This window comes from Planococcus citri, chromosome 3, assembly GCF_950023065.1.
Source record: "Planococcus citri chromosome 3, ihPlaCitr1.1, whole genome shotgun sequence".
Taxonomy (NCBI): Eukaryota; Metazoa; Arthropoda; class Insecta; order Hemiptera; family Pseudococcidae; genus Planococcus; species Planococcus citri.
Window position 1 is genome coordinate 13839669 of NC_088679.1, and position 13038 is coordinate 13852706.

A 13038-nucleotide genomic window follows, 5' to 3' on the forward strand; every position below is an offset into this window, starting at 1 on the left:
AACGTTATTGACCCGACTTTTCGCGGCTTTTTTCGTCGAGGTGTGTGGTATGTTGTGTGAAAAAAAGTCGCATCTCGAATGGAATTTTAAATACGATGTCGCCGAACCACCACCGCTGACCACCTCTTGTGTGATCCGCCTATATGTACCGAAATTTCCACACAATCAAGCGTAAATTGTTCGAACGCTTTTCAATGGCTTGGCTCCTAAAAATACTGAATATTTTCAAGGACATGCTTCGTTGAGATTACATCGACCACGTATAGTGTAATCATTGTTTATATCATGGCCGTCGTATGTCAAACTCTCGATCCTCTCTACCCTTCTCTTTATCCAGTGCTTTTATATATAAATTCAAATACATTATACCACTATAGGTAGGTATAGTATATGCGAATAAATAGCTGTGGAATTTTTTTTATATATAAGATTTTTTTTCTTCTTCTCTATATTCCTACTCTATACAAATAATACAGCGGCCATTACCTCGTGCGAATGTGGTATCCTATAAGATTTCAGAGAGTACACGTGTATGAGAGACATGATTACCAGCAATGAATACATCGTAGTGTACGTAGTACGTACCATAGACTAACTAAGTACAAACGAGGTGCGTAAAGAATGCCAAGTACTTGGAAATATGTATGTAGATGTACAACCTAAGTATACGTAGCTTTTGTCAAGCATAAATATTATAAAGAAGACTTTGCGATTCGAGTATCCAATTATGTAAATTCTAATTTGAAAGGAGTGAGGTTGCTCTTTGTATGCATAGCTTAGGTATTGGGTAGGTCGTAGTAAGTATAGTGAGCTTCAATAGCGCAAATAGTAACTTTTTACGAGTACTTTCACTTTGGAAATATCTGCGTTTCCCTCCTCTCTTTTGCATAGGTGTTTACCGCGTGTAAAAGATGGCTAATGATTCGAACAATATTATAAATTGAGTATATTTCCATTGAAAATTATATAAGTTTCGAGATCTCCAAGAAGCAGCGAGAGGGTGTTTGAGTGAGGCGAGGATGGTTTCAATTAAAAGTGTTTGAAAAGACTGAAATTGCGAGTATTTGATTTTTCCAATAATTAAAGTGTGCCAAACTTCGAGTGTGAAATTACGTAATTTTGGTGTAAAAAGTTTCTACCTATAGAAAACTAAATCCAGGAATATTAATCAAATTATGAAATTTTTTGGACACAAAAGGACGAAGTCAAGGATAAATTTTTTGATCAATTAAAAATGGTCGAGTCATTTTGTCTTCAAATTTCTTGTAATAACAATAATTTCAATTTCTATGCCCCTTCCAATACCCCCCCCCCCCCCTCCATGATCAAATGAAACATTTTTAATTTTGGAAAAGTCGACGCCTAAAAAATTGTAAATTCAAATTTTTGTTCGAGAATTTCCTCAAAAATCATTTGAAGTAAGTGCAGAACTTTTCATTCTATTGTGGAAGCATTTTTTTTTTAAATTACCTTTTGAAAACTTTGAGTACCTATTTTTTTTTAAAATACCCCTCAAAATTTCTCAATTTTTTATGTCGATTGAGGAGTAAGAAGAGAGGAGAAGGCACTGTTTGCAAAAATTGATGATTAACAAACAAAAAGTTGAGAATCTCGCTCAATTTGTGATCATTTACGATACAAAAAAAAAACACCAAACTATGTCGTTAAATTTTTAAAAGTTGTAAAGTTCATTTTTCCAATATCAATTCCATTGCTAATGAATTTTCGCAGGTCATTCCACTTTTTCTCAAATTTGAGCCAACAGCCTATGGAATCCGGTTGAAGGAGATTTTTTTAAATTGAAAGAACGCCCTAAAAAGTGACAATTAACCCAGTTAGTAATAATCAGAAGGGTTTAAAATAAGTGTAGTTGTCAAAGTGTTGGTTGTACTTCACTCTCTCATAAAAATGGCTCCAAAATATGGAAAATCTGCTGATCTGCTCAGACCTGTTTGATTTTTTTTTCGAAAAAATTGCAAATACATATTTTGGAACTTGTGAATTTTGAAATGACATTTGGTCAGAATCAGGTAACTTTTTGTTTACATTCCTTTAAAAAATTTTAAGAGACAATTTTTTTCAACATTAATTTAAAAAAAAGTAATTTCATTTTTGCAAAAATTTCGTTTTTTTTCCAAATTGTAATTTTTAATTTTCACCTGAACAAATGTTGTGTTGAATAAATGTTGACCCTCCCCTTCCAAATCCTCTCCCATCCACAAATTGAAACATTTGAAAAAAATAATGTTGAAAGTGATACTTTTGTTTTTAATTTGCATCTCACGATCAGATTTTTCAAATATTCACGAGGAAAAGAGGCAAAAATTTGAAAAAATTGAGAATTTCATTTTTTCGAATGAAAAATTTGATCACTTTTAGGAGACCTTTTTTCGGAATTCGAATGAGAAAATGACTCAAAAGTTATGTTTAGACCTTTGCAAGATGTGGCGAAAATTTTTCCACTTCCCCCTCTGAACCATTTTTTATTCCCCTGCAGTTGATCTTGAGATGCGACCAGTTTTGCTGAAAATAGTTTCAGTTCAGCTGGGATGTTACCTATGACTTATGATGAATTATGATCCGAAAGTATCATTGTGATGACTTTTGAATCTCGTAGTCTACTTAAATGACCGTCGACTTCAAATTTTTTTACCTCCTCCCTATTTTACAGACTTGCAATTTTTTTTTTTTTCATTTCGTGAAAATATTGAATAAAACGTCATTTTCAGAGGAATTTTCATCAAAGAGCTTAGAGCTTACAACATTTGCCTTGGAGTGATGGGGGAGGGGTTACACAACTGCTCACTTTATAGTGGTATCTTTTTGATATTTTAAAAGCGCGTAACAGTTGTAAAAGATTTTTCAGTAGCTTTATCAGTGCAAATTTAGTAAGAGAATGCCACATCATGCGTAAATTTTTGGTGCTGAATTTTATTTTCCATTTTTTGATAAATTTTTAAATTCAAAATTGGCTTATTTTCCATTAAAAAATTGAAATCTGATCAAAGTTATAAAACTGAAATTCGGTCCATATTTTCTTTCTGATCTTCCAAATCAATTGATAGTGGTTTTGAGCCATTCTGGAGCTCGCGGCAAATTTTTGAATTTGGAAAAAAAATTCAGAAGGGAGGCCAAAATGAAATTTAGCATCTACGAATTCGGATTTAACATCCTTTTGACTATTTTGAGCAACTATGGCGGAAATTTTCAAAATTCGTTTCCGTCAGTTCGAATGCAAAATTTTATCTTGCGATTATTTTTGTAGAAAAAATGAAAAATTTGTGAGTCTTATCCATTGAATTTTTTAATTTTTCAGCTCTATTAAAGGAGGAATCCTAACTGACGGAAAATTTTTCGAACCCAAAGCTAAATTGAAAGAGCATACAAAAATACAACACCAACAAAAATTTTGAATGTTGAAGTGCACTTTTCGACTATTGGTCAATTTTTTGAAAATCTTTGGGTCAAAAATGTGAAAAAATAATGTTACCAAATTGATCTAAAAAGCTTAAATTTGGTATTTGGGTAATTCTCAAAAAAGGTCAATTTTGATGTGCATAATTTTGAAAAACAAAAATCATTTTTTTGGAAAATTTCAAGTGGGAATCATTTGTATAGGTGTCCCAGATCCCTTTTCTAGCGTTAGCCTCAATTCAATCCCCCCACTGTGGGCCCTGGCCCCCCCTAAAACGGTGATAATTAGGATTCGACCCTCATCGATGTGTAATATGTCAATTGATATGTTTTCGAGATCGTAGAATTCGAATCTGGAGTTACTTTTTTTGTAGAGGTGGAGGGGGAGGCGTGGAGAGGGAGAAAATGTCAAATTTTGTTTGTATTATATCGTGTGTATGTTGATTAATGTTTTTGAGGCCGCAGAGTTCGAATATGGATTTATTTTTTTAGTAGAGGTGGTGGTGAGGAGTAGGGAGGGGTAAAATGTCAAATTTTTCTAATATTATGGTGTAATATGTCGACTAGCGCGATAAAAGTACAGCTGTCTGAAATTTGGCCAAGTCGAAGGACAAATGAACACTGCACAAGCCGAAGGACAATCTCAACATTTTTTCGTTTCTAGCCTTACTTACTGGACATTATTTGATTTTAAACACGTAATAAATGTTTACTTATCATGTAGAATAACTTCCCTTTCTCAATTATCATTTTTGGCGGGTTCATTAGGGTAAATAAAAATGCAAGCCGAAGGACACAGATTTTGCGAAATATCAAAACTTCACAGATAAGTACGATCAGAACGAGCTGTAATGTAGTTTTTAAAAAAAAACGGTGCGGGGTAATATTTCTATGAGAACAGTGAACCAGTGCAGCCATTCACCAGAAAAAAATGTTGGATTGGGAAGCTACCAAAAATAATTGAAAATTGCTCTAAAATTTGCGCAAAAAGTGTGTGACAGTTTTCAAATGTGAAATGTGAGCTTCCTATGGACTTATTGCAATTGCCATTTGCACAATAATGGACCTTCGTGTTCTATAATAATGAGAATGTGTCAATTTTTCCAAAAAAAAAAGAAGTTCATGACACTTTATAACATTCATTTTCAAAAACATGGCGTGTGACAGCCAAGTCGAAGGACATTTGGGGTATAAAATCAAATGTACACCAATGAAAGGAGGGGCTAAAAATCTCAATACCACATGTGAAATGTGTGAGGGGTGATCATTGAATGGACCGAAAAAACAAAAAAAAAATTCATGCTAAAACCTTTGAGAAATTTGCCATGTAGGTACACGATTTTTACCTTTTTTTGAGAATTACCCATTTACACTATTTTCGACTTTTCGAATCGATTGAAAACAGTTTCCAACCGTTTTGAGCAATTCTGGAGCCTCCAGCAGATTTTTGAAAGCTGAAATTTCGACGAAATTTTTACCCAATGGAGTTGTAAAACCAAAATTTATTTTACACCTTTATTTCAACATGCTGAGTCGATTGTAGGTAATTTCAACCGTTCTGGAGCCTCCAGTAATATTTTGGAAATTCCAGGTTTTTAAAAAGTACCACAAAAATTGAACAAAAAATAATTTTTGCTCGTATAAACGCAATTGGTTTTTTTTTAATTACCTACTTGATCGATTTCACTCTATTTTTCCAAAATCAAAGTCGTAGGTATATCTCTCCAGCGATTTTACGTCATCTGGATTTTCAAAAATATGGCTGGAGACTCCAGAACGTCTTGAAAGTATCTTCAATCGACTCAACTTGTTAAATTTGAGGTTTAAAGTAAATTTTAGCTTTCCAACTTCATTGGATAAATTTTTGAAGAAATATCAACTTTCAAAAATCTGCTAGAGGCTCAAAATGGCTCAAAATCATTTCCAATCGATTCAGAGGTATTTGTTGAATTCCAGCTTTCTAGGTCAAATTGGCGATATTTGGATTTTTTGCATTTTTGAACCAATTTTAATCTCAAAAATTCACCAAAAACCTAGACTTGCATTTTGGTACCAAAAATTTTGGTTGAATATGTTTTTCTCATGCTCTTTTTATTCACATTTCTGTAAGAATTTCTATTTTTGGATATTTTCAACTGCAGCGGATTTTTCAAAACTCACAAGGATGCTAGATACATACTATGAAGGGTCGTTGATTTTTTGCTCCTTAAAGTAGTCAATTTTGATTGAAAAAATATTCTCTTGCAATATATTGTTAATTGAAGACGTTCAAATATAGCATCAATCTGAATTTGGACAAATTTGTTCATTTTTCCATAACATGATTTTTATTCAAAAAATTGAATTTCGCCATTTTGAAACCCCTGATTTCCTTCTTTTATTTTGGTTCACCCGATTTATATTCTACTCAATGATATTTGATTGAACATTTTATTGCTGAAGTACATAAATTGGCCCTATTTTGAGTTAATTTAAAAAAAAAACTTGAAAAATTATTTTATTACCTGATGCATAAAATTGGATTTTGATTTCTGATTTGACTATGCAACAATTCTTTTAAATTGCTTAAAATTATTTTCAAAACATTGAACTTTATGGTGAGAACCTTTGGATAGATATTTTCAGTCTAGTTGACCAAATTGATCCTCACTAAACTGAATGTAAATTCTACCTCGACGAATGTTGCTTAATTAAACATAAACATGACATAAGCCAGTATTATTTAAATAATTTGTATTAAAATTTTCGTCAAATCGATTTGCAGTAACAATACGTACGTACATATTTTTAAACCTCTCTACGATTAATATGTCGTAATCATCAAACAAATCTTTTATTCGTGAATCGTTATCTGTATAGCTTACGAGTATTACTAAACAAAAGTGCATGAAGGGAGGAGAAGGGGCTGATATAGCGTATTTCTTCTTCAATCGATTGTTTTTATCACTGTACAAAATTGCATTATTAATCGCTGTTTGTGTTTGAATATTATTACAGGTAACATCGACATCGTGAATGGAAATTTAAAATTAATATTGGGTTTAATTTGGTCGTTAATCGTTCGTTACCAAATCGGTCCATCCAAGTTCCCTCCGAAGAAACTGATGTTGGCCTGGTTAAAAGTAAGTGTTTTGGAATATTACTCGTACTTACTTATGTATGTACTTTGGTATGCGGCTTATATGCTTATGGTGCATGAAGAGATGACAAATTGTTCGCATTCTCGCGTGCCCTGTAAAATGACGAGATATTACACGATATATAAGAGTACCCTACCTTACCTATACCTACTATGTAGGTAGCTAGGTACATATGAAAAAGGGCATTTATCAATATTGTAAAACTTTCGCGTAATATTGAACCTGAAGGAACGCGAGTAATTAATTAATTAATTAACGCGACGATTCGATGTACGTAATTAGCGATCGTTTTTTTTCTTCTCAATTTAGGCAGTGTTACCAGATTGCAGTGTGAATAATCTAACCTCAGATTGGAACAGTGGTATAAACTTATCAGCTCTATTAGATTACTGCCAACCTGGATTGTTCTCTAATTGGAGGGAATTGGATCCATCCGATAGGTAAGTTCTGTCGTGATTTGAATCACTCCTTAGACAATACTTTACTTACCTATTACCTATATTGGATTGCTGGCTTTTGACGACGAGTCTTGGCATATGAGTCACCATTTATCGTATATAATGAATTCGTCTGTTATTCGTCATACTACAACTTAACGTGCGTATATTTTACGTATTCGTAGGTATTCGTGAACAGAATATCATATTTTCCTAAGGTTACGAAATCGTCAACGTACGTTGTCGAAAATTATACCCAAACGAGTTTGGAAAGTTCTCAAGATGTACGAGATAAATTTGAGAACCATTGAGTTGCGAAAAAAAAAGAAGAATATTCGACGTATTTGCCGAAATGTGGAAATTCCATTTACTGAATTTGGCATGAAATGCATTTCCGAGCGTTAAAAAATATGCAACCGAAGAAAAACCAGGTGTCTTTGAAGCGTAACTGACGTTTTAATGGTAACCAATGATGCGCCGGAATGTTGACACATTGTCGGCCAAATCAGACGCTCGGTTTCCTTTTCGAAATATTACCAAATCGTGTTGAGAAATCTTCATCATTTGGGAGGTTCGCTGTTCTGTTTGGATTAATTATTTAAATACGACGTGTGTAATTTAAAGTTAAATTTCAGACAAGTTTTCTTTCACGATGTTGTACTCGTTCGTAGGTATAGGTACGTGACAATAGTGCACATTGCGAAACTGAAACTGTGTATGTGTAAAGAGGAAGGAAGTATAGCCTACCGGCTACCATCCTCTTCCTTCCCTCGTCTTGTTCTTCTTACAAGTAACCTGGTTGTACTTACGATACAATTTAAAGTATTTATGTGAAGGTTTTCACGCCGGTATCTCATAATCCATATTTGTGTTTTGTCGCGCTTCTTTTTTTTTCCGCCATGATTTACTACTAGAACCGTTATACTTTTACGTTGTGTATACGATTCTCGTAAACTAACTGAAAACCTTGAGCTTATTGTCACGATTATACTATACCTAGGATTCTTATTCTTCAACTCGTCCAACTTGTATCTGTTTTTGCTAATTCCAACTACTTACCTATTGTTGATCTTCATCGTAATGTACCTACTAAGTAAAATATGAAGCTAAAAATGGAAAAATTTAAAAGCAAAAACGTATCGTACGAGTTTTTTATCGAACATTGTTCGGCGTTCGGAATAATGCGAAACGACTGTTACAAAGTTACGATGCTCAATGAGTCATATATTTTTAGTTGGAATTACGTACCTGTACCTACCTACCTATGGTCTACCTATATAACCTACGTACAATTACGTACTAAGTCGATTAGGATATTGAATTTTTATTTTTTTGACATACCTGATCGTGCCTGTGGCGAAAATTCATCTATGTTTATTTCAGTTGTATGGTTGTAAATTGATTTGTAGAAGTGGGATTATGTTTCGTTGAAAAGTGGGTGTGAGATTTATTCATTTTTTTTTTTTTTTTTTTTAACTGAATTTGTTACGAATGTAGTAGTAATATGATAAGTTGAACTTTTCCATCTCGATTCTATCAAAATAGTAATTGAATTGAAGTTAGGTATCTACCAGTTTTTTTTTTTTTTACATATTTACAAAGTATTTCTGTATTTGTTGTTTTTTTTTTTTTTTTTGTTAGATTTGATCGCCTGTTATTGAAATTATTCTCACGTGGAAAACAGTTATATAACAAAATTTGGACTTCTGATTCCTTCCCAAAATTATGGAAAACTGCAACAATCATTCCAATATTAAAACCTGATAAAAGCCCAAATCTGGCATCTAGTTATCGCCCCATCTCCTTAACTTCAGTTCCTTGCAAAATACTTGAAAAAATGGTTATTAAACGTCTTAATTGGTATATTAATTCCTCAAACTCTCTTAGCATTTATCAAAGTGGTTTCAGAAAGAAAAGATCTACCCTAGACCACCTCTTTAGTCTCCAAAAAGAAATTAGTTCGGCCTTCCGGAATAAAGAAAGTGTTCTTTCAGTCTTTTTTGATCTTGAAAAGGCATTTGATAAAGCCTGGCGTTATAAAATTCTCAAAAAATTACATTCCATTGGAATTAGAGGACATTTGGCTTACTTTATTCAGAATTTCTTAACAAACCGTACTTTTAGAGTGAGAGTTGACAATATATACTCAGAGTTTTTTGAAATTGAAAATGGAGTCCCCCAAGGTTCAGTTCTTAGCACAGTCTTATTTATACTTTTGATTGATGACATTTCCAATGTTGTTTCTAGACCCATTTCTCTGAGAATCTTTGCTGATGATATAAACAATATTTCCTTTCGTTCAAATAATATTCAACTAGCTCTTCAAGTAATCCAAGAAACCCTTGAAAAAATTGAATCATGGGCAGATTCAAACGGTCTAACCTTCTCTGAGTCAAAAACCCACTGTATACTTTTCACCAAAAAAAATAAGATTCCTCCAGATCTCATTCTCAACTTCAAAGGACACTCTTTAGAATTCAAAACCACAACTAAATTTCTTGGCTTAACTTTTGATAGAAAACTAAATTGGACTCCTCATTTTCTAAAAGTAAAATCAGATATCATGAAACGCCTAAATCTGTTGAAAATAATCAAAAACACCAAGTATAAACCATCTCGCAAACTCCTACTTCACTTGTATAAATCTCTAATTCGCAGTAAAATTGAGTATGGACGCCCATGTTTTGCAAATATCTCAAATAAAACTTCAAATATCCTAAAAACAATTCAAAATTCAGCCCTAAGGATCTGTTTAGGAGCCCTCTATTTCTCTCCAATAGATAGCCTATATTGTGAAGCAGCAGAATTACCCCCAGATTTCAGAAGAACTCTCATAACAAACAAATTCATCTCAAATGCATCCACCAACCCTTCCCATCCACTCCAAAACTCAATTAACCCACCCAACCCCCAACATTTTGATCATATAGAAGGACCCATTTCTAATTTCATCACAATGTTGAATGATCTTCAAATCAATCCTAAAACTCTCATCCAAAAACCAATATTATACCCCCCTTGGCTTCTAAAACCTCCTCATGTCAACCTACAGCTTATTAGCTACCCAAAAAATAGCCACTCTCCATTAGTAATAAAACATAACTATCTTGAACTCTTATCAGAATACAAAAAATTCAATCTTTGCTTTACAGATGGATCAAAAATACCAACACTTCACACAGGATATGCATACTCTATAAATGATAGAATTTCAAATTTTAAAATCCATAACTGTTCTTCAATCTACACTGCCGAACTCACAGCTATTTTCCACTGTCTCTGTGACATACTCACTTACTCACTTATGAATCAGAAAATAAGTCCTTCTTAATTCAAAGTGATTCCCTCAGCTCACTAACTGCTATCCAAAATCTTTTTTCCGATCACCTTCTAATTCAAAATATTCATAAAACTCTATTTGACTTACAAAATTCAAACTTCTTCATACAGTTTATGTATGTACCCAGCCACGTTGGAATCTTAGGAAATGAAATTGTAGATATTAATGCAAAATCTGCCACCATCTTTCTCCCCTTATATTTATCACAGCTGACGACCTCAAATCTATCTTCACCCAAAGCACACTTAAGAAATGGCAAAACTTTTGGTCCCTCCAAACCACAAACAAGCTCTTTCAACATAAAAAATTAGTCCATCCTTGGAAAAACCTCTCCCACTTAAACAGACTTGAAGAAATCATTATAACCAGACTGAGAATTGGCCACACAAAAATCACACATAATTACCTCTATGAAAAGGCCCCAAAACCCACATGTCAATTCTGCCTGTCAGAACTTATATCTGTCCAACACTTACTATTTAACTGTCCCTCCTTACATCAGCACAGACTGTCCCTACAAATAGATGAAAGATCCCTATTCATACCAGACGACCTTTCCGAAATTAAAAAATTCTTAGACCTAATTAAAAAACTTGACCTTACCAACTCGATTTAAATCTCATACGACGGGTGTAATAATCAAGTAATTACAAACACCCAAAAAAAAAAAAAAATTTTGTGATATTCCAAGATCCATCTTTCTGAAAAAAATCTATCAATTTCGTATCGTTTCATCTTTGAGCTATTGTTGTTATTATATCATAAAAAAATAATGGAAAATGAAAAGTCTCCAAAGTCATGAAAATTATTTTCAAGTCTACAAAACTTGCTCAAAATATCATTAAAATTCAGAAGAAAGTCTCACAAATTATTCAAAATCCAAAAAGATATGACATTAAAAATTCTGAAAATGTTCAAAATATCAAAAGTAAATTGAATTGATAAAAAAAATTCTTTAATCATCTGAAATAATCTGTAAACATAATGTAAATGTCGAAGGTCTAAAAGTACTTACATAGGTAATTACTAATTATTTAAAAATTACAAGATAAATCAAGATAAGAGATTACTCATACTTTTGATTTCTTAAAAGTTGGGGGGAGGGGTAAAAAACATTAAAAAAAATTAATTTCGAATTTTCGAAGAAAAAAACAATATTTTTTTGAAGTTTTTTGCACAAAAAATTCATACCAACTTGATTAATATGAAATTTTCGAGTTGGATTTGAAACCAGACCCCCCCCCCTTCCTTAAATGGAACAAGAAGTACTCGTACTTACTTATTAATTTTTTTAGCACTTCGAAAATTTTTAGCTTTGTTCAAAAAAACATTTTTAGAGAAATCTAGCTTAAAAGTTCAAAGGAGTTCATCTAAAAGCTCCTCTAAATTATTTTCTCTTGAAAAAAAAATTATCACAGAATTGGTAGGCAAATCACTGCTCAAAATTTCCAAAATTTTTCAAATAATTCCATTTACTAAATTTTTTAACAGTTCATATAATATTTTATTCATTTTCAAAATGTTTTTGAACTTTTCTTAATATTTTTTTGTATTTAAAAATTTTTTTTTTCGTTTTGACGATTTTTATCCTTGATTCTCAGTAGGATTGTATAGTGTTTTTATATTTATATGTATAAAGGAGTCACTTTCTATTATTAAAATCTTTTGTGTGGTTATAGGGTCATTTTTTTTAGTAGTTTTACTACATTTTTGACTATGAGGTGTTTTAATATTTCTGAATAGGCATTGTTTTTTCTTGATTTTTAAAGATTTGATTGTTATTCTTATTATTTATACAGGAATAGGATAGATCAAAATGTAAAATTCCAGAAGAAAATCCTTCAAATTTCTTCATTAAAAAAAGCCATTTTTTGAAGAAAACAGAGTCTTGACTCTTGAGAGAAAAAATGATGTGAATGTAAATTTTAGATCATCAAATTTCCAGTTTTTGTACTGTATAATTTTTTTTCTCGAAGACTATTTTTGAGAAAACTTGAACGAAAATTGAAAAATGCAATTTCAATTGATTGTTTGCAGTGAAAAAGTATTATCATACTCTTCATTTACATTTTTTCGTCACGAAAAATCGATTTTTGAGGGGAAAAAAACTTGAAATTTTGAATTGTAAAAAACACGAAGAGTGACAAAATTGTGAAGAAAAATTTCAAAATTCAGAAAACCTAATATATGTAAAATTCATTTATAAAACTAAAAAACTTGGCAATAAAAAATTTGAAAAGCTCAAATTTGAATATTTCAGATAAAAGCCCAATTTTTCATGAAGACTGATGAGCAATGAGCACAAAAATTGAAAACTATACATCTGAAAATTTTTAAAATCACAATCAAAACAGTGTTTTTTTCTCTCTTGTAACAACTAACGAACTATAACTTTTGAAATCGGATCCCCCGAGGGCATAAGTCCCAAATTTTGATTAAAATTCAAAAAAAAAAATTGTAAAAATCAATTGGCATAATTATTGATTCTTTTTGAAAGTTGCAACTACAAATTCAAGCTTCCAAAATTCGTTTTTTTGTGATTTTTTTTCAGTAAAATTATTAAGTTACCTACCTACTATTTTTGTTTTTAGTAAAAATAAGATGTGTTCATTGACGAGTTCTTATAAGATTTGATTTTGAGATAAATTTAAAACAAAATTTAGAAAATTTAATGCAAATTTATTATTTTTGTGATAAAAAATTCGAC

General features: G+C 31.9%; 1 protein-coding gene across 5 annotated transcripts in view; it reads left to right on the forward strand.

Annotated features, from left to right (window-relative positions):
• Positions 1 to 13038, forward strand: part of jbug (filamin-type immunoglobulin domains fbug) — a 118600-nt gene that overhangs the window by 15904 nt on the left and 89658 nt on the right. For all 5 annotated transcript variants that reach the window (XR_010557990.1, XM_065358862.1, XM_065358864.1 and 2 more), the window contains exons 2-3: positions 6412 to 6536; positions 6864 to 6994. Coding sequence is in view for 4 of the 5 variants with exons in the window: in XM_065358862.1 (XP_065214934.1) it covers positions 6412 to 6536; positions 6864 to 6994 (256 nt within the window). In the remaining variant the exon portion in view is untranslated. The remainder of the gene's footprint in view (positions 1 to 6411; positions 6537 to 6863; positions 6995 to 13038) is intronic.